Source organism: Rhinoderma darwinii, chromosome 1 (assembly GCF_050947455.1).
Source record: "Rhinoderma darwinii isolate aRhiDar2 chromosome 1, aRhiDar2.hap1, whole genome shotgun sequence".
In the NCBI taxonomy this organism is placed as follows: domain Eukaryota; kingdom Metazoa; phylum Chordata; class Amphibia; order Anura; family Rhinodermatidae; genus Rhinoderma; species Rhinoderma darwinii.
The window spans coordinates 319,884,800-319,907,207 of record NC_134687.1 but is presented as its reverse complement, the minus strand read 5'-3'; the positions used below and the strand labels follow the sequence as shown (position 1 = coordinate 319,907,207).

The 22,408-nt window shown below is 38.3% G+C and overlaps 1 protein-coding gene across 7 annotated transcripts in view; it reads right to left on the bottom strand.

Moving 5' to 3' along the window:
• Positions 1 to 22,408, bottom strand: part of PALM2AKAP2 (PALM2 and AKAP2 fusion) — a 399,528-nt gene that overhangs the window by 216,601 nt on the left and 160,519 nt on the right. For 4 of the 7 annotated variants that reach the window (XM_075825567.1, XM_075825570.1, XM_075825571.1 and 1 more), the window contains exons 5-7: positions 21,742 to 21,763; positions 19,704 to 19,811; positions 9,275 to 9,976 (exon numbers count right to left, since the gene is read on the bottom strand). In XM_075825567.1, the coding sequence (XP_075681682.1) occupies positions 9,275 to 9,976; positions 19,704 to 19,811; positions 21,742 to 21,763 (832 nt within the window). Of the gene's footprint in view, positions 1 to 4,397; positions 9,977 to 19,703; positions 19,812 to 21,741; positions 21,764 to 22,408 lie in introns of those variants that run through there. The other 3 variants (XM_075825568.1, XM_075825575.1, XM_075825572.1) reach the window with 3 other exon arrangements.

Below are 22,408 nucleotides of genomic sequence, written 5' to 3'. Positions count from 1 at the left end.
CAACGACCCGCCCTAGGCGATGGGGTACAACTGGGCGACAGTCCCTACACTCAATAGGTGCACGACAGACAAACAGACAAGGGTACAAAGAAGCCAGGGAAATGGGGAAGTTGCCCACCGGGACACCGTGAGCAACAAGCGAAGTGAACGAGCCGAGTCAAACCAGGAGATGAGCGAGGTACAAAAACGCAGAGCAGAAGAGTGGTCAGTAAAGCCAAGGTCAATCACAAGCAGAGGATCAGTAGTTCAAGAAGCTGCAGCAGGGCCAGGAAACCAACAGAGAAGAATCACAAGCAAAGGAGGAACAGGAAAGGCAGGTATAAATAGACAGAGGGCGGGAGCTAGCTCCGTCTGGCCAGGCTGTGATAGGCTCTCCCACTCCTAAGCCTGCCATCCTGGGTGGTGGAAGATGGAGTCAGTCTTACAGACATAGAAGCAGGTGCAGACTGATTACCTATGGGCGTCGACACAGAAGTTGTGTCTGGCAGATCCTTTACAATGGGTCAAAACTTTGCTGTTTTTCTTCTGTATGACTATTTGGGCACAATAACTTTTGGACTTCTGGATTGGATGCCTCTACTACTAATTTAGCCTGTGTGGTCTGTCCTCCCTGAAGACTTGGATGCTTTCCTCCCTCTAACTCTAATCTGCCATGTTCAATCCTCCCTGCTTCTATCGCTTAACACTGAGAGAAATGAGGGCAGAGAAAGCTGACACAGCCAGGAGCAGTGTGCTGTCGGATCTATGTCAGAAACAGCAAGATAACCAGAGTTACACATACTCTAAAGCAGCAAAATGGTAGGATGTTTTTAATGAAGACTATTTAGAAAGTTGCTTAATTATGCATTCAGGACGCAAATGGACACTATAATACAATTTAGCGCAAAGGTGTTTATAGCTTTTAGGGAAAATGTTGATGCAAAATTATGGTAGTCTATTTTAGCCCCGGTCCATTTATGGCCAATGAATTCCACCGGGCATTGTTTTCCACGGGGGATCATCCTATGAATTTGAAAATCCTCAGCATGCTCTGATTTCCTTGCAGGATTTTTTTGGTACATGTGGAAGGGGTTTTGAAAATCCCTTCCACTCGTATTGTACTGTAAATTGCTGTGGATTTGCAGCGTGGAATTCGAACTGCAAATACACAGCTAATCTTGGCCTTATGGTGGAAACCAACACAAAATATTGTGACAATTAAGAAAGGTATACAAGTAAACATATTTGCTAGAGATGAGAAGTAATCATTCACTTATCCGTAGTGCCAAGCAGCCAAAAAGTTGCTGGGTTAGTACCAGGGTGCAGACTCATGACAGGGGATCAAGCCAGATCTATGAAGATTGTGAAGATTCATGATAGGGTGCATAATAAAGAGAAGAAAAGCAGAAAGGAGACAATAGCAGTGAAAAGCAAGTTTATTTCCTATAATAATACTATACAGAGAAAATAGATAAGCCACAATTACAGCACAGTGTGCTGTCGGCAGTGTTTTTATTTTATTTTTTTACTTGTGAATTTAACAAAGAAGAAAGTTTCCAAAGTAATTACTTAATAGTACAAATTACATCAGATATTATCATATATTCCAGCAAGTTCAGTATGTAAAATAACAGGATAGCACTCCACTAGTGTACATACATGTAGTCACACATAGATTAAATGCCTCAGTTTACAATTCTCACCCATGACGTACAATCACTACACAGCAGTGATAAGACACACAACATTTTCTTTGGCCTCAAAAAAATTTAATATTTTACCAGCATACCGCAGCTTCATTTGATTTTGAGTTTACATCTATAATGTAAGCTTATTTATGTGCTACATAGAAAACAATAGCCCTCTTTAGTTCAATATCTTTTTGGTATATTTTTCTCTTTGTCACGGTTGTGTTCTAATAATTAATGTATTTTAGCTTCCTATGTTACCACTGGCATCTATCTCAGCAATGTAAAACATATAATGCAAATACTATGCATGGAATTACCACCTTTTTAAATAACTGTTGCTTATTTATATTGTTATAGGTTGTGCATTCTTATACCATAACCTATAGTGCAGAATTTTATAATTGCATTGTAGACTTGTTGAATACAGTTCAAATCTGTAGAAATCATCATTTGCTGTTGATATCGAATTCTTATTTATTGGCTGTGCCTCATCTCACTAAGTTTAAATAGTCATTGATAATTCTTCTCATCTCCTGCACCTGCTCATGTCATGATCATTGCAGGTTGATGGGCTGCAAAAATATGTTTTATATCATAATTGATAGGGCAGTGGCATCTCAATCCTTCGTAGAGATGTAGAATTTTTATAACCACTGTAAACATCCAACACAATGCTACACTGCTATAGATTTAAATGGTACAATGGAGCAACAACTGAACCATTTCAATTTGGGAATGGACGGGTGTCTGAATCCATGAACCGTCAATGGGATATAAAATGAATATTTTTAAATTGATTCACCTTTTATAGGAATTAGGTAATGATGTCAGGCGCCTGTCATAATAATGCAAAAATGAGTGTCATTTTCTGTTGTCATTGCTATTAGTGTGTTAATGACACACTATCTCATGTCCCTCAGACCTCTAGCAACGACTGATATTTTCCATTCAGTTCTACACTATTCTATTTCTCTCACTCTCTGACATCAGATTATAGACGTTGTTGGCCTTTTAGTCTGTACAATTAAACCAATGTGCTGGGATAAAACGCGAAAATGATACAGACAAAGCAAAATTAAGAAAAGTGAAACGCACGTTTCTAACAGTAAATAGGGAGTAAGAACAGCATGATTGCATAGTTAACTGCATCCACTAAATCATTTTGTTTCTTGGATACATTTATAACTAGATAGGTGCAAAGGCACATGCTAAATGTAAGAGTGAATCAGAGGCATATATAAAAGATAGTGGTTTTCATAGCAAACATCAAAATTGGGCCCCCTACTGGAGCCAAGTCATGCCCCTATAATTCTCATTCAGGGACATTTTAGGAGAGAAGGGAAGCGGGAACTTTGGGCACATTTTTGTTGAGGGAGAACCCTGTGCAGGTTCACATGGCCCATGAGGAAGGGTGATGGAACCAACCTGAGTTGGGCCTCATAGCAGCTGCCTCTAAGGAACACCCTTGGCATAATTTTGATTTTCACTAAACAATTTACGATTGAGCTAATGACAATAAACAAAACTAAGTATTAGATTCACAGATGAGAAAAAGTTAGAATTAGCCTCTAGTGAGAAACACGGTGGAAGTTTGGACTTTCTAACTGGAATAATATTGAATGGTGTGATATTGCCATTAGCAGGCAGTCAAGGATATGCAGGCAGTGCCTGTTTGAGAAAGGCATTCTATGGCAATGAAATTAAGGGCAAAGTGTGATTTATTTTCAAAGTGCCGTTGTGAAAAGGTTCTACATATTAAAATACTATATATGAATAATTATAAGGCACAATGCACGCTGTTTATTTACAAGCAATGATGCACAATAAGATCTATATACTAGTTTACTTTCAGATGGGAAGATTCCTTTTCACAGTACATAACCATATCCCAGAAGTATCTAAAATGCGGTGGACAGTTGTGATGCTACAGTCACATGACTTTGCTGGGAGAACATGTCTAATACTAACCTTTCTTTTATCACATTTAGATATTCATTCTTACTTATACTTGTATATACTGAGAATTATGTTCACTGCACTAAACTTCATGACAAAATTGCTGATTCCTGAATTCATCCAACATGGACCTACGTGATGAAAGAAGGTAATACTTTCTTTATGTCACATAAGGGGATCCCTGGTATAATATTTGATTCTAGGAGGAAAGGAAGCTTAAGGGTTTTATGATTTCAAGTACAATCTACATCTGTGCTACCATTCAGTATGGACTCATACATTCATTTTAATACATTTCATGCCTTTTAATTACCTGAAAAATCGATATAAGTAAATGTATCCTTATTTTGAATTGATCAAATACATTACTTTTTGGAGTAATAAACTCCATTTGTATATGTTCGGTCTCATATCAGCAATGGGAAACGAGGCATCAAAGAGAATGTTGTGCTTGTACAGAATTTGAAAAAAAAAAGGAACAACAAGAAGCAGTGAAAGATACAGGAAAGTAAAGGAGTATATAGTAGAAAATAGGTTGTAATAATAATTTTTCCTAACAGAACATTAAAAATCTAATATGCAAACACGTACCATAAATCATCCACACACAGATGTTAATAAGATATAGAATTAGAAAGAGATGTGACTAAAATTGAAACCCTGTAATTTTCTATTCTGTGTTAAAAGTAAATGAAAATGATCATATCTTAAAATGATGAGAAAACATCTCATTGAGTAAACAAATGCAAATCAAGTGTAATCACATCATATAACAAAATAGAAAAATATGCTTAACTCATAAACCTTGTATCAAAATATTTTCTGAACATTTCTAAATAAAAACAAACGCTACTATTTAACCGTAACAAAGTTGTATTATTTTGTATTTGTTCTTTTTTTGCAGGTTCTTTAGCCAGTACATAATAAATCTGTGCTGCATTCTCTGGATAATAGTGTTTCGATATCTGTAGTTGGAGCCATAAATATAACCAATAAATAAATCAATCAAAGCTGAGCACTGTGGCTGCCGTCCCACTATGTATAGGGATGATTTCATTGTTAGGATTCATGCCATACGGCCTTATTATATGTTATATTAATGAGTATTACATATTGGAAAAAAGCCCAAATCTGGGACAAGATTTACGATGTAATATTGACGCTTATTGCCAACTCCCCTTTAACTGTGTTGTAGCAATATGCTAATACCGAGTACAATTGTATAATATGCTTACTGTATGTTTTTCACATACTAATGCCTACATTCACCATACAGTATATGGACCTGCCTAAACATGATATAAAATCAATGAGCACCAAGTACTTTCCACAAAAATGTAATAAATAGTTTTTTGTATTGTGCTTCTAGGAGGTGGACATAGAATAAGATTATCAGTCCCAATTTCCTCTATTATACTTATTCACATTTCGTATCAATAGAACTATGGGATGGGGGGAGGGGTTGAGAGCTTTTTCTGGTGTAAGCAAAAGGATTAGACAAAAACTCATGTAGTCAGATCCATGTTTCCATTGGCTGAGAGTCTAGTAGGCCCCATAGGCATTAGACTCTCAAAATCCATGGATCTGCAGAAAAAAAAAATCGAATGTCTATGGTCAGCTTAACCATTACATACGATGCTAGATAATAGGGGTAAGAATTAAACTGCTAATAAAATCTAAAGTCAAAGCTACAAAAGGAATTTGAGAGGAAGTTTGGTATTGATGTTCTTGACACTGTTTTTCCAAAAGGAGAATGGGCAGATTTGTTCAATGAAACAAACAGAGGAGCCAAATAAATAAATCAGGGTGGTACCATGCCATATGACTAATTTACAGTCACTTGGGGTTTCCTAGCTAGATGCCAGCTGTTAATATGACAACATAGGTCAAGAATGCTCAGTCTTCTATTTCAATGGTTTATTGTTTGCCAATCATAAATGGAAAATATGATGCAGTTTTTAATGTGCAACAAACTTCAAAGCCACCAGAACTGCAGCTCCATGTAATGGAAGCATGGATAATAAATCCAAGTTACTAGGGGAAAAATAAGCTGCGACAAAAGGAGTTGGCAGCATCTGCTCCTAAAATGTGCAGCTCAATTTATACCAAAACCAGAGAATTTGACTAAAATAAAAACAGGCTGGATTTTTGCAGCACTTGTTTTGCCGTTACTAAGACTCCTTGCATATCACGTATAGGAGATCCGTTTTATCGTATGTCTTTTGTTAATCAAAGGGAGCATCAGATCCTGTATCAGAAGTATTAGGGAAGGTTTCCCCTCTAATTTAATCCTTTTTTTGATCCATGCAAGTGATCAAATGCAAGTGGATCTCCAGAACATGATATACAAGGGGCCTGAGCTCTAAAATGCAAGTTTACCATTATGACAACGTCCTAGTGTTGTGGCTATGATTATCGAGGAATGTCTTCTCGCATCTACAGATGATTCCAAACTGTCTTTCTAGTTTCTCAAGTTTAAAAAGATAAATCTGAGCATGTTGTGTAGTCAACTAGTAAAATGTATTGACATATACAACATATAAGTGTGATATATATAAAATAAATACATAAATACATCGATTGGTTTCTATTTTATACATACACATTTATATATGGTGCATGAGTTTCTGGACTTCCTATTCAGGTGGGAAATTATGCCCAAACAGTTGGTTTGAGTCTTCTAATATAAGAAAACTGCAGGAATATTGAAGGCATGTTAAATAATTCATCAGTATTTATCTTCTGAGCGAGATTTGGAAAGGTGTTTTCTGTGCCAATGAGGCGGGTCTGAGATGTGTTTGATCAAATACTGATAGATAAAACAGCAATATGATAACCGGGAGCTTTTTCAAGGTTGTTGGGAGAAAAACTGTGCAGCTGGCAAAGCCTACAATGCATGAAAATATCTTTCATTCCAAAGTATCCCATAATACTGCCTATGTCAGCAAGGCTCAGTTAATAGGGAATTCCACGGTCAGTATTTAAAATTGAAGTTTGCCCTTCTGTGACTTAGGACCACACACTTCCATTGATGATACCAGCCAGGGCCCAGAGATTTAGTGTTCTAAAACAATTTGTATGCTGTATCTAAATGATCAGTATTATACGTAAGGTGTCAGCAGTTTTCTCTAGTGTACAGGGTGTGCTTAGGAACATATGTCTTATACTCCCCAGATACATACATGGAGAAAATCAAGGATATAAACCGCAGAATTTAGTGGCATTTCACAATCTCCAGTTGGAACTAGTCTAAGGTCTATATTCTTTACATATATAAATTTCCTGATGACAGTTTAGTTGTTCTGACTAAATATTAACATATACTTCAATCACTATGTCAATCATTTTAAAATGGAAACAATATCCGCTATAAATAGTCAAAGCCACTTGCAAAACAAAACTTTTATAATCCAATAAAAAAAAAAACCCTGAACCATTGCCCCCCGACTCCCCTTCTACATGTTCTCATGCCTCTGTCTGTCTGCTGCTAATGATATCAGTGACCACATTGTCTATACATGTAATAGACATTGTAAAGGGAATTTATAAACCTTTCTGCGCCAGTTTGGCATAGAAAAGTCGGAAAATGACCGAAAGTCGCAATTTGTGCCTGAATAACCAGTCTTAATAAATCTCCCGCCATATCTTAAGTCACCACCAGTTATTCTGTGGAAAACGGAAGACTGTTCATAATATAGACAGGAAGTAACAAGATGGCGCTTTGTCACTTCATAAAATGGGAAAACAGGGACCAATGATATTGGGAAGACTGGGAAAGGATAAAGCAGCATTTATGCATTTCATACATACTAGTAAGGTTATACACAACTAGCAAAAGTGGAACTACCAAATCCAGTATTCTTTTGTAGAATTTACATCTAAAATTTCAGGAAAGGTGTGTGCCAAGAGAATTCGAAGACATAGCCGTTGTCATTTTCTAAGACTCATGTTCACAAATAATTGAAATGCTCATTGAAGTTTAGAGTATTTAAAAAAAAATAAAAAAAAAATTTATTCAAGTGAATGGGCATGAGTTTTAAAGGAGTTATCCGGAGACTTAAAACTGCCCACTGTTATTCCTAGAATAGGAATCCATGTGACTTCTCAATATACTTGTATTTTCAATTCTGTGCATTAACACCGCCCGTAAGCCCAAGAACGTGATGCAGGAAGCTCTGTAGTTTCCTTCTACATGATGATGCGCCGACACAGCCCCACATGACTTCTGCATTCCCTTCTCCTGTGGTTGGTGTCGGCGCATCAATCAATCAATTAGGTGACCTAGAGGTGCTGGCACTATGACTGCTCCTCTCTTAAGCCAGCCCCCTCCTTAGTCCCGGCCGCATGCACAGCCTATCAGAGGCAAGGAATGGGCGGGGAATAGGCTACAGTCAGGTAAGAGAAGCAAAATGGGATATGTAGTTTATCAGCTTAAGCTGAATCACTAAGTCCCGGAAGTAGAGGGGCATCTGTGCCGTGATATCGCAAGTAAGTTAATGGCAATAAATTATTATTTTCTTTTAGGAAATTATGTAGTACCGTAAGGGAAATTATATACATGTGTTGGAGGAGGGTTTTTTTTCGTTTTGGGCTCTCGGACAACCCCTTTAAGACCATTACTAACTTCAGGTATGTTAATTAATTATTCATTCGAGAACTTAGGCCTCATTCACACTTTGAAGATTTGGTCAGCCAAAATAAAGAGTGTATGCAAATCAGAGAAGAAGTCTAAATCCTTCGATTATATTTATATGTTTAGTATCCAAACTGGTTTTGGCTTCAAAATACTGAACAAATCTGTGAATGAGGTCTTAAGATTCCATCTGGATCTCATTTAGGCTGGAATCACACAGGCCGTGTTTGTGGCAGTTTTTCGAGCCAAACTCAGGAGTGGATCCAAAAAGAAGTTAAAGAATTTAAAAAAAGACTGTTATGTCTCCTCTCCTTTATATCCACTCTTGTATGATTCAAGCATATTATCCATAAACTGTGAAGAGAGTTATTTGAGCACCAGTAGTTTGATATCACATGATATGTTAGCATGTATACTAAAGCACAAATAAGTAATTAATCTCACAACTCTTTAACTCTGCTGGGTATATGAATAACCAATTACCACCATACGTATGCACACATAACTATAGCATCATAAACTCAATATGATTAGACTACTGTCGCCCTATATTAAAATGTATTAACTTACTGTATGTTTTTAAGTAAATGGGGCAAATTTAAAAGTATTAAAAGGCTTGTCTGGGCAAGGGGCCGTTTTTCATACTGATGACCTATCCACAGGATAGGTCATCAGTATATGATCGGTGGGGGTCCGACAACCAGACCCCGCACCGATCAGTTGTTCCGGCTGCCTCTGGGCGACGGAAGCTATGCAGTGATTGGTACAAGAAGCAATTGGCTCCGCACACTGTATAGTGGCCGTGCTGAGTTACTGCAGCTTTGCTTCTATGCACTTGAATAGGAGCAGATATCTCAACATTAATGCACTGTAGGTCTCCGCTCCCAGTTCACAGTATTGTACAGCTCGCACCGAGATACGATACAAAGTTGGCAGTGTCTGTGCTGATTAGACTAAAAGGAGAGGAATAATCACATGACAACACAGCATTTGCAGCGTGCTTTCTTATCTGTACCTGTTATTGGTTCTGTGACTAGACTCTCGTCTTTTCCCTCAGGAGAGGAGGGCTCTGTGGTATCAGTGAGAAGCTTGCCAGAGACCAGTTCTGCAGCATTGCCATCCATGGTGGAGATATCAGTAACTGTCTTCTCCCGCAATGACTTTTCATCATCTTCATCAATAAGAACAAGCTCAGCTTTGATGGTGTCATCATAGCCAAACACCTTTTTAGTCTCTTCCTCATCATCAATATTCTGGTAGCCCATGAAGATCATGGTCACTGGTTGTTCTAATGTGGCATCGGCCACATTACTTCCACTACTTCTTACTTGTTGCTGTCCTGATTTTAATAGCAGCCCTTTGGTTGACTTGTGTACCATTTCTAATTTGGCTTCTTTAAAATGCAATTGCTCCTTCAAGTTACTATGGATTCCTTCAGTGATCAGAGTTCTCTCAGATAAGGTGCCTTGCCCTGCTACTATGTTTGATTGTGCAGATTTGTGTATAAGTTCATCTACATCCCTTGCACTTAAGTTGTGGATGCCATTTTCCACCACAGCACCTGAATGGTGGAGCTCATACACTACTTTTTTACCATCATCATAGACCTTTACTCCTCTCTGTTGGACCACCTTCGGGTCAATTGCAGCCGTAGAGAGAATCTTGGTCTCTCCTGTCTTTCTGTCTTTCTCCACATTTATTTCCATGGCGTACAATGCTTAAACAGAAACAAGAAAGGAGGTGTATGTTACAACACATAAAGCAAGTGAATGGTTAATTGGCAAACATACACTGTAATGTGTGTGCACTAATACTACAACATCATTACATAAAAAGCACAGTGTGTTAAGAGTTTGCTTGACAGGAAGGTTGTTAAACCCAATATTATTATATGTGAGCACACATCGGACAGACACATTCATAGAAAATAACATATATCAACAGTGAATTGTTACAATTACGATTTCAAATGAGAAGCAACGTGATATTGCCACATAACATGGAACGTTTTGTAGATCTTTGTGACATGCAATTGTGGGTTAAATGCAGAGAGGGGAACATACTGTAGCACCAGAGTCATACCTAGAATAAGGCAAAAGGCGGTTTATATGCCGTGTACCCTTTTGCAACCTATAGAATTCTATATTCCTATTTATGATATGAATTTTCACATCCAGTCATAGGAAATGTGCCGGTAAGACAAGATTGCCATTTATGCTAGTCATCACTTGGATTTCTGGTGGTCTCTTCTCTTGGGGGTAATAAATGGTGTTCAGCAGTATAAACCCCTACACATAAACTTACAATACTTTGCTTTGATGACGTTATTTTATCTTAGGCCTAGTGCACACGACCGTAGCCATGTGAACGTCCGTGATTTCCGGGTCGGCCGGGGGCGGAGTGTCACCTGCAAGCCGCCCGCAAATCGCGGGCCGTGCACATGGCCGCGGCCATTATTTGCTATGAGCCTGGACCGCAGAACACGGCCGTAATAAGACATGTCCGTTCTTTCTGTGGTCCGGGCTCCTGGGCCATGCACGGACCGTGGAAACCACGGTCGTGTGCATGGCCCCATAGGAATGAATGGGGCCGCAATTCTCCCGTGGATTTTCGAGGGAATTGCAGCCGCTAAAGCATGCATGGGGCCTGATGGTGTTATAGGACCATAAGACATTCATATGTCCATTCAATAATGTTAGTAAAAGGCTTAGAAAAACGAAAATTATTTTTGTTAAAAAAAACAGTTATCTTATATCATATTAATATAGTGTAGTCAGATTTCTAATCAGAGAGCGAGCATTTTCAATGTACTACTATTATCATTTTTCCAAAGTACTATTATGATTTTTCCAATGTACTAATAATATCATTTTTTCAATGTACTACTATTATAATTTTTTCTTTGCACACTTGATTGGATCTTGTCCATTATTAAACCCTTCGTGACCAGCCTATTTTAGGCCCTAATGACCAAGATATTTTCTATAGTCGCATTCAAAGAGCTTTAACTTTTTTATTTTTTCGTCGACATAGCTGTATGAGGACTTGTTTTTTGCGGGATTAGTTATACTTTTTGATGGCACCATTTTGGGGTACATATTTTTTGATTAACTTTTATTAACTTTTTTTTGGAGGGGGAATAGAAAAAACCCTGAAATTCCGCCATTGTTCTATGCGTTAATTGACACCGTTCACTGTGCGGCATAAATAACATATTACCTTTATATTATGGGCTGGTACGATTACGGCGATACCACATATGTATAGTTTTTTATGTTTTACGACTTTTGCACAATAAAAACACTTTTGAACTAAAATTATTTGTTTTTGCACCGTCGCTTTTCAAGAGCCGTAATTTTTTTATTTTTCCGTGAATGTAGTGATAGGTTTGTTTCTTGCGGGACAAGACGTAGTTTTGATTGGTACTGTTTTGGGGTGCATGGGACTTATTGATTAACTTTTATTATGACTTTTTGGGGGTGCAATGGAAAAAAACAGCAATTTCGCCATTGTTTTTGCGTTTTTTTTACGGTGTTCAACTTGCGGTTTAAATTACATGTTCATTTTATTGTTATGGTCGTAGCGATTCCATATATGTGTACTTTTATTTATTTTTTACACTTTTACTAAATAAAACCACTTTTTATGGGAAGAAATGGTTTTAATTAGATTTTTACTGTAATTTTTATTAATAATTTTAATTTCACATTACTTACTTATTTTTTTAGTCCCACTAGGGGACTTTACTATGCAATTTTTAAATCGCTGCTATATTGCTTTGGTATATTTAGTATACCAAAGCATTATTGCCTGTCAGTGTAAAACTGACAGGCAATCTATTAGGACGTGCCTCCGGCGCGTCCTAATAGGCATATGCCCAGGGCAGACCTGGGGGCTTTTATCAGGCCCCCGGCTGCCATGGCACCCCATCGGAGACCCGCGATTGCATTTGCAGGCCGCCGATGGGTGAGAGAGGGAGCTCACTCCCTCTGTAAACAAGTTAAATGCAGCGGTCGCTATTGACCGCAGCATTTAACGGGTTAAACGGACGCAATCGACGTAAACTTTTAATCATGGTCGTTGGAGCAGGAGCCCGGCTGTCATTAGACAGCCGAGCCCCGACTCCAGCGTGCACGGGCAGCCCGTGCAGAACTTAGGCTGGGCCGCCCTGAAAAGGCGACGGCCCAGCCTAAAGTCCCTTATTGACCGCCGCAAAAAGGCGTATTGGTGGTCACTAAGGGGTTAAATGAAGAAATTTGGAAGCAGATTTAAACAATATTTTAAAATGTTTAAATATACAACAAACATACACAAAAGTGAATGAAAGATTTTATAGAAATCTACTGTTGGACAGGCCCCTTTATATTAGCAAAATGTGCATAAGTCATAACTATTACTATGTTTTACAAGGGATTTCTAAGGAGTATGACCTTCCTATTGGTACTTCATATAAGGGGTGTAACCGGACTTCTGTTGTTCAGCTTTGAAAGGGCATCAAACAGATCACATACAGTAAAAAGAGCCTGTACTGGTGGCAGGTTACCATTGAGACAGAATAAATGTAATGTATATGCTTTATTCAACGTTATGACATTCCATTGAAGAATTGTGGCTTATATCACAGGAGCAATGAATGCATAAGAGAGTAAATATTCGGTGTCTTTAGTAATTGGGAATACTTGCAGGAATATGGAATCCCCATCTCTAAAAACCAAGTCCATTTATATCCATCACTTATAATATTTGCAGCTCAACTGAGGTGACTACTGTCTGCACTGTAGTGCCTTCCTCCAAAGATATACAGGACAAAGTCACTGATGTGTGTGCCACCATAAGACTCCAGTGCTCTAAGCTGAAATCTACTATTTAGTATATATGCCATGATGAGTCACAACTTACAGCCAAAATACATAAAAACTGAATAGGGCTACACAGGATGGGATTCTGTTTTTGGTTGCTCTTTTTAAGGTGACCATCCTATTTTTTCTGGAGTAGGAAGATGGTACTGAGTTGGAAAAAACAGGCATAGGTATCGTACCGCCTAAAGATTCACCATTACTGGTCCCCACAACCTATCTATATCAGATTGGTAAGATCTTTCTTTAAAGGTGTAGACACTTCGATAATGAGTATGATTTGACTCATTTTGATCATCGCTTACATTTTTCAGTGTGTAAATAAATACTCATCGGCAACCACTTTAGAAATCTCGATCACGGCTCTTCAGGTATTAAGGTATGATCGTAAGATCCACAAATTGCTGAGTGTAAATGCAATTGTTTAATGGTCTGGCAATTAACCACCCACCTAGACTTTGGTGCCGATTCTCTGTACCATGTGACTACGATTACAATTTAAATGGGCACTTCAACGTACAGGCGATTAGAAGAAACTTTGTAATATATCTTATCAGAATAAGGCTTCGTTCACATCTGCGTCAGAGCTCCGTACTGGCGTTCCATCTGAGCTTTCCGAAAGAACGGAACCCTGACTGAAACAAACGGAAACCATAGGTGATTTGATTTGATTTCAATGGTGACGGATCCAGTGGCAATGGTTTCCGTTTGTCTCCGTTGTGGAAGGGTCCAGTCGTTTTGCCGGAAGCAATACCGTAGTCGACTGCGGTATTTATTCCGTCATTATGACGGAACCCTTAAACAACGGTGACAAACGGAAACCTATGGTTTACGTTTGTTTCAGTCAGGGTTCCATTCTGATAGAAAGCTCAGAGGGAACGTCAGAACAGAGCCCTGACGCAGATGTGAACGAAACCTAAGCCAGTCTCACATGCAGTCACATGGCTTTTATCTCTTGCTTGTGTGATGTTCTGTACACTGAACATGTGGTTATCTCCCCTCTCCCCCCTACCGGTAATACTGGAGGTCATACATAACATGCTTCTTATCTCCACTGCTCCCTGGCTCTCCCCCTCTCTGCCTCTAGATGGATCGTGTTTCACATGGTGGGCAGCAGATATTGCAGACTCAATGAGATGCAGAACAGCAGAGCAGTGTCTCAGTAGGAGATCTGTTATGTGTGAAGACTCAGTAATTACAGCACTATCTTACACCTTGTAAAATAGGGGTATGCAGGCAGCTGGAAATATAGGCAATGCCTGTGATAGGGGAGAGGAATCATGGGAATTGTAGTCCATTACGTGGCCCTAGTAGCATCAAAACAACAAAGCTGGACAAGATAATAAAAATGAAAAATAACTACTATGAGCTATGTTGGCATCATCTTGTGAGCATTCAGACACATATCGGTACTGTTCTGTGTTTTTCATTAGCTCGGAAAGCCTTTTTAAATTTTACAGCATTCATTCATACTCAGAAATACATCCTTAGGGTTTAGGATCTTTACAGAGGCATGTTAGAGAAAAGACACAACATGATGATAAATGTATCTGACATCCATTGTCTGGAGCAAATGCACAAAAAATGTAGATTATATGGAGATAACCAAAAGTCAGACTGAGAATTTCAGGTCAGCAAAGAAACCAAGCCTGGGAGGCTACAACAAATACAAATAGAATGAATTTCATGAATGGAGTATGTGACTGTAATAGGCCGACCATTATTTATCACCCAAAAACTTATAGTAAAAACTTACTGCATCACCAAAGATAGTCGTGGATAAAAATAATTTATTTGCGGTTTCCCTTCAGTTTTTCCATTATCTGGAAAATGACGATGCTTCCTGTGTTGCAGGTAAATTTCACATTATGTTGAAAGTGACAGCCATGGGTCTATTCTACAAAGACTGCATTAAATTTACAGAGTATTACCGAGAGCCACTCAGCAACAGATGCACGGATTTGACTCTCTGGACTAAATAGATGTATTTAAATGTATTCTTGATTATTAACCACTTGTCACGCAAAATACTTGTGTACGTGTGCAACAGTCATTATGTGACATATACATGCTGCATATGTCACGCGTTTCACCAAATAAAAACTTCTGAAACACTTGTGTGGAAAGAGCCAGACAATGGCATGTCCTAACTGCTGTCAATCTGAATTTCTCATTGTTTTGTATATACAGTGAAGGAAATAAGTATTTGATCCCTTGCTGATTTTGTAAGTTTGCCCACTGTCAAAGTCATGAACAGTCTAGAATTTTTAGGCTAGGTTAATTTTACCAGTGAGAGATAGATTATATTTTAAAAAAAAACTGAAAATCACACAGTCAAAATTATATATATTTATTTGCATTGTGCACAGAGAAATAAGTATTTGATCCCCTACCAACCATTAAGAGTTCAGCCTCCTCCAGACCAGTTACATGCTACAAATCAACTTGGTGCCTGCATTAAAGACAGCTGTCTTAAATGGTCACTTGTATAAAAGACTCCTGTCCACAGACTCAATTAATCAGTCTGACTCTAACCTCTACAACATGGGCAAGACCAAAGAGCTTTCTAAGGATGTCAGGGACAAGGTCATAGACCTGCACAAGGCTGGAATGGGCTACAAAACCATAAGTAAGACGCTGGGTGAGAAGGAGACAACTGTTGGTGCAATAGTAAGAAAATGGAAGACATACAAAATGACTGTCAATCGACATCGATCTGGGGCTCCATGCAAAATCTCACCTTGTGGGGTACCCTTGATCCTGAGGAAGGTGAGAGCTTAGCCGAAAACTACACGGGGGGAACTTGTTAATGATCTCAAGGCAGCTGGGACCACAGTCACCAAGAAAACCATTGGTAACACATTACGCCGTTATGGATTAAAATCCTGCAGTGCCCGCAAGGTCCCCCTGCTCAAGAAGGCACATGTACAGGCCCGTCTGAAGATTGCAAATGAACATCTGGATGATTCTGAGAGTGATTGGGAGAAGGTGCTGTGGTCAGATCAGACTAAAATTGAGCTCTTTGGCATTAACTCAACTCGCCGTGTTTGGAGGAAGAGAAATGCTGCCTATGACCCAAAGAACACCGTCCCCACTGTCAAGCATGGAGGTGGAAACATTATGTTTTGGGGGTGTTTCTCTGCTAAGGGCACAGGACTACTTCACCGCATCAATGGGAGAATGGATGGAGCCATGTACCGTCAAATCCTGAGTGACAACCTCCTTCCCTCCACCAGGACATTAAAAATGGCTCGTGGCTGGGTCTTCCAGCACGACAATGACCCGAAACATACAGCCAAGGCAACAAAGGAGTGGCTCAAAAAGAAGCACATTGAGGTCATGGAGTGGCCCTGCCAGTCTCCAGACCTTAATCCCATCGAAAACTTATGGAGGGAGCTGAAGATCCGAGTTGCCAAGCGACAGCCTCGAAATCTTAATGATTTAGTGATGATCTGCAAAGAGGAGTGGGCCAAAATTCCATCCAACATGTGTGCAAACCTCATCATCAACTACAAAAAACGTCTGACTGCTGTGCTTGCCAACAAGGCTTTTGCCACCAAGTATTAAGTCTTGTTTGCTAAAGGGATCAAATACTTATTTCTCTGTGCACAATGCAAATACATATATATAATTTTGACTACGTGATTTTCAGTTTTGTTTTTTTTTTTTATATAATCTATCTCTCACTGGTAAAATTAACCTAGCCTAAAAATTCTAGTCTGTTCATGACTTTGACAGTGGGCAAACTTACAAAATCAGCAAGGGATCAAATACTTATTTCCTTCACTGTATATATCGGACGACATCACATACACATATATATATATATATATATATATATATATATACACACATACATACATACATACATATATATACTCTTGCATGAATGTAATTTTATATATAAATGACAATTAATTTATATTAATTTGCTTCCTCTAAACATGCCCTGGACTACACACATACAGTGCTCCGCTCTTTCCGTAACTCCCACAGACTTCAGTGTGAAACCACCTCTCCATTGAGCTTTACGGAGGGTGAGGCAAACCAGACACCTATTCTCCTCATAGGCTAGGGTCCTAGGAATATGTCAAATACTTGTCACTACTACATGATTGTAATATCCATTTACAGCTGTGTATGGGATTCACTATTTGGAACTGTCTATATTGAAGATCAGTTTGTGACCAGATTTATGAGATTATATATAGACCTGCATGCATTGGGTTTCATTTATAAATAAACGGAGAGCAGTTAACATTAATACACACAGTGTGTTCCATTTACAATAATACGTGGTTGTATGAATTATGGAGTATGAATTTAATCCAATTGTATGATATTGATATTATGTTTTGATGTTGCTTCTCCCTGAAGGAAAGAACCGATAGGAAAGGATAAAATTCAACCTGTCAGAACCTTGTTTGCCCCGATGGCCAATGTTGAAAGGTTGCCGGATATTATATTTGTAAATTCTGTCGAAACCGCTGGGACTTTGGAAAAAGATGAATGAGAAGAATGCACCATGCTGCTTTGTATCCACGGTACTGTGGAATATACACTCTATGTAGGCACAGTAGATATACAAACTTTTTTTTTCAGGCCAATTGCACTGTGGCTCACAGCTAAGAATAAATATTTGAACAGAAAATGATTTTCCCTCTAAACATCATGTTACAAATGCAAAGCCACTGGTTCATTCATTCTGACAGAAGAGCCAGATATACCACCTTCGACACAGAGTGAGCTAGTAAAATGTTACCATTTGTGTGAGGGCATTGTACATGACATACGCAGAATGTTCATGAACCAATCAAACAACTATGCATTGAAATTGACTATGTTTCTTAGAAAAAAAATGCTTCCTCGTCAGTTCAATATGCAATAATTATACAAATATACATAAAATCACCAAATACAAGGCAGGAAATATAGGTGTCTATATAAAAGATTTGTAGGTAATGGACAAAGTATATATATATATATATATATATATATATATATATATATATATATATATATATATACAGAAATCCTCTGCAATAAACAGAACATTTTTAGATGTATTTATGAGTGTGTTGTGTCTCCCAATTGTTGCTAAAGAGGAGGTTTACCTTTCATGTATATTAGTTTGAATAATTTGGGTAATATGGGGAGCAGGAGCAGCATGGAAATTGAATTCCTCTTGGGGAGGCTCTTTTTAGCCCTATAAATAGTGCTTGTATTTTCTCATTGGAGACAACAGAGGAGCTGTTTGATATCCTTCAAGAAAACACAGCAGTCACTCTCCTCTCTCCATTCACAGAATGCAAGCACAGTACTGTAATTGGTTAGTGGATTCTGCTGAAAATACTTGGGAGACCAGCCAATGAAAATTTGATTTTCTTGCTCCTGCTCACCCCCTACACTTAAGACACCATTCTGCTTGGAGGGAGCAATTTGGATTTTAAGGGTTTATTATGTAAATATACTTAAATAGTAACTGCAGTTGCTGTGATCTGCGCTTCATGCTAGACTGAGGTCAGCACACATCTATGAGCCCATCTTTAGTCGAACAAGGAGCACTGATCACAGCCGAAGGTGCAGAGCGCTTAGCTGTGCGAATCTGCACCTTCATTTCAGCGACGGTGGGGGTCTCAACACACAAACCCCCACTGGTCAAAACTCCTGATATGTACCTATGACACATCAAAAGTTTTTTTAAATGGTGCAGATACTCTTTAAGGCCTAATTTCACAACAAAATTTATTTTTAGCAAATGTAACAATGCCTTATGCACATTTTGTTTTCAACCTATCTACATTCCATCCACTAGATCAAGCATGAGTCCTCCCAACTTAGCCTAGGACTGGGAGCCATCTTTCATAACTGCTTTTGGCTTCATGGGGAGACCCTTCCTGCTCTGTTCTCTCCCAATTTCTTTCTAAATTATTATCTGTGACCATAACACTAAGGTCTAGGACTATGTGGTCACTGAGACAGGAAGTGATGTCATCTGATTTTCAGGTGAATACAGAAAGACATTATTTCGAGCAGGGAGGGCCATCACACAAGAACATGACTGCAATCATGTTACATAGCATGTTGTATCGGTTACTGAAGTCACATGTTGCTTTTCTAGTGAATTCAGACTTTTAGCTTATTAGAAATACTTACATCAAGAAAGGAAAAATTTATTAATCCAGCAGACGAATGAGAATAATAATTTAATTTATAATTCAGAAAATATTTAATTAATAGAAGAAATCTGAAAAAGTCATGCAAAATTCCAGTGCTGACTTAAAAAAAAAAATATAACTCTATTAATAAATATTCCTCATTGTTATATATATATATATATATATATATTCTGGTAGCGGCTTAGGGGAGTACTGGATGGAGGCTGGTAGCAGATATATATATATATGAATAAAAAAAAATATTATATATACACATTTTTTCATGGGCCTGAGAGGCAATCCTACGAATCTCAATTTCCAACCTATTAAATTAACCAATAAAAGGTACCACTTTAATTACCAACTTCCCACTAACTTTTTAAGAATTCAGAAACAATTTAAGTATGCTCATAGGACATATTATACTCACTAGGTGTCCTTGTTGTTCCGTCGTCACACACGTGAAATGTTTGCGGTTGATGTGAGTAGACGTTTGTGATGGCAGGGGTCTGGGAGTAGATATTATTTACTGCATCTGCTTTAAGAGAGATCAAACAAGGTTAGGTTAGCAGCATTGTGGAGCCCCACAGTCAGAGCTGTGCTCAGACAGCAGCAGAGAGTTAACTTATCCGCCTGCACAATGAACATCAGAGTATTCTACTGAACAACTGGATCATAGGACACAAAGTGCAGATTCATTGCCTTGTGATTGGATTCAATAGACTAGCTGAGGCAGGAGGGAACACATCCAGGTCCCTCAAGCTTTGCAATAGGTGCATGGACTTTTGGGGAATTTCTGACTTTATACAATTAGTGCCAATACTGAACTACAGTATTTTAATTCTAGTTCAATCAAATTACTTTCTATTAATAAACAGAATATAAAACCTGTGGGCACCGATGATGTAGACCTGAGAAAAAGGCTGCAGGAGGCTGCATAGAAAGTTATTTATTACCCAAATAAAAAGTGAGTCTATAAACAATTTCCTAAGAAATTACACAGTAAACAGGAGTCTCAAAATATTAACCCCTTAGTGACCAACCTATTTTAGGCCCAAGACCAAGTATGTTCACACAAGGTCATTACGTCCGTAATTGCAATTTTTAAAGTGTTTATAGAGCTATAACTTTTTTATTTTTCCGTCGACATCGCCGTTGCAACGCTCCTGATCGCGCGAGGACACTGGCTATCACACAGGACGAGAATGCTCGTCCTAATGCGCGAAGTACCCGCCGCTCAGGACGAGCATTCTCGTCCTGTGTCGGAAACCAGTTAAAACATATACACATATACATAGGAGACTCATTTTAAAGTGGACTATTGCTAAAAATAGCCCAACATAATCCCATCTGCTGAATTCAGTATTACAGCGCTTCTGTTATCAGTAAAATTAGAGGAATGCAGACTTTATGTAATTTATTTGGTCATTTCTGTGCATTTGTGTCCTATGAGCTCTATCACAATATGAAAACTGTGTGGCAGCATCCACAGTATACTGTATCCTCATAAATTACTGTTTATTTACCCAGAATTCAGTGCTTCAGCCTTACAAATAACCTTTATCAATGATCAGTATTATTACTGTTGTTGTTGTTGTTGTTGCTGTTGTGGAACCCATGAACGAAATCCAAACTGAAACCATAGGTTTGCATCACCATTGATTTTAAAGGTGACGGATCAGTTGCAAATGGTTTCCGTTGTCAGTTTGGATTCAGTTCATGGGTTCCCCTGACAGAAAGGTCCGACAGAACCCATGAACTGAGTCCCAACTCAGATGTGAACGAAGCCTAAACCGTCATAGAATTGCAGTCAGAAAATGCACCAAATGTCTCACAGTGATGCATGCTGTATGATAAATTTGGCGCATCTAGATAGACATACCATCTATTAGTTGGCTCAGTTTCCGCCAGTTTTTTGTGCTAACATTTTTTGCGAAATTTTAGAACACGGTGTCAAGTTTTAAACCACAACCCTTTCCAGCTAAGCCACAACCAGTTGGCGAGAGTGCCGATAAAAAGTGTCTAAAACAATTCATAAATGTGGCGTTTTTAATAGTAAATTTCTCCATTATTTTTGTCTGAAGTAACACATTTTTATTAAAATATTATTGCCTGGACTAGACAGCAACATTAATCACAATGACACAAAAGCATCTGAAGTCCCAAGACAGCCACACCTACACTGTCACAATGTCACCGTAAGGCCACAATAGCACTGCAGTAGAAAGAAAATGTGCAATTGCGACATTCGATCTCACAACATTTAGCATTTACTTGTACCTGAGTGCATGGAGAAAAAAAAAGTAGGACTCAAATCGCTCCAAAAGCACATCATAGGATTTGGGTTTACGTAATCTACTTGTGCCCAGATTGCATGATTGAAATTGCTAACTAGTCAAGGCCTAAATATGTTAATCTTTAACCAGAATAATGAGTGTTTAGCAAACTTTAAAATTTGAATATCTTACCTTTATCCTGATTTGAGAAGCTCTATAAGAGAAAATAAATATTTTAGAACTCTTCAGAAATGTTAATTTTTTATATATTTTTCCAGTAATAGCTCCTACTAAATGACAGCAACAATCACAAAATAATTATAAATTCAATTAAAACTTTATTATTACATATAAATAAATACAAATACATGAAAATGTAAACATACCCACGAAAAAGGATTAAAGGCTATGTACACCTTTGAAAACTTTTTAAAAAAACATTAAAAAAAATAAATAAATATGTATCAGTTTGGTGCAACCTTCTATATACTTTTTATTAAAAATTAATTTTACTTTTTGAGATACAGCTGCTTTGTGTCCTGTATACAGAGATGCTGTATCTTGCGCTGAGACCTGAATCCTTCAGTTCAGCAACACTGACTGGTTCAGGGACAGCGGGTTCTGTGTGTCTCAGACACACTGGATCCACCTGTTATCGATCACATCTAAGTTATGAACTTAGATGCGATCGATAACAGCTCGATCCTGCGAGTCAAAGACACACAGGACCCACTGTCATTTAACCCGTCAGTCCTGCTGGATTCAGGTTTCAGCGCTAGATACAGCTGCTCTGTATACAGAACACAAAGCAGCTGCATCTCAAAAAGTAAAATTCATTTTTAATAAAATGTAATGACAA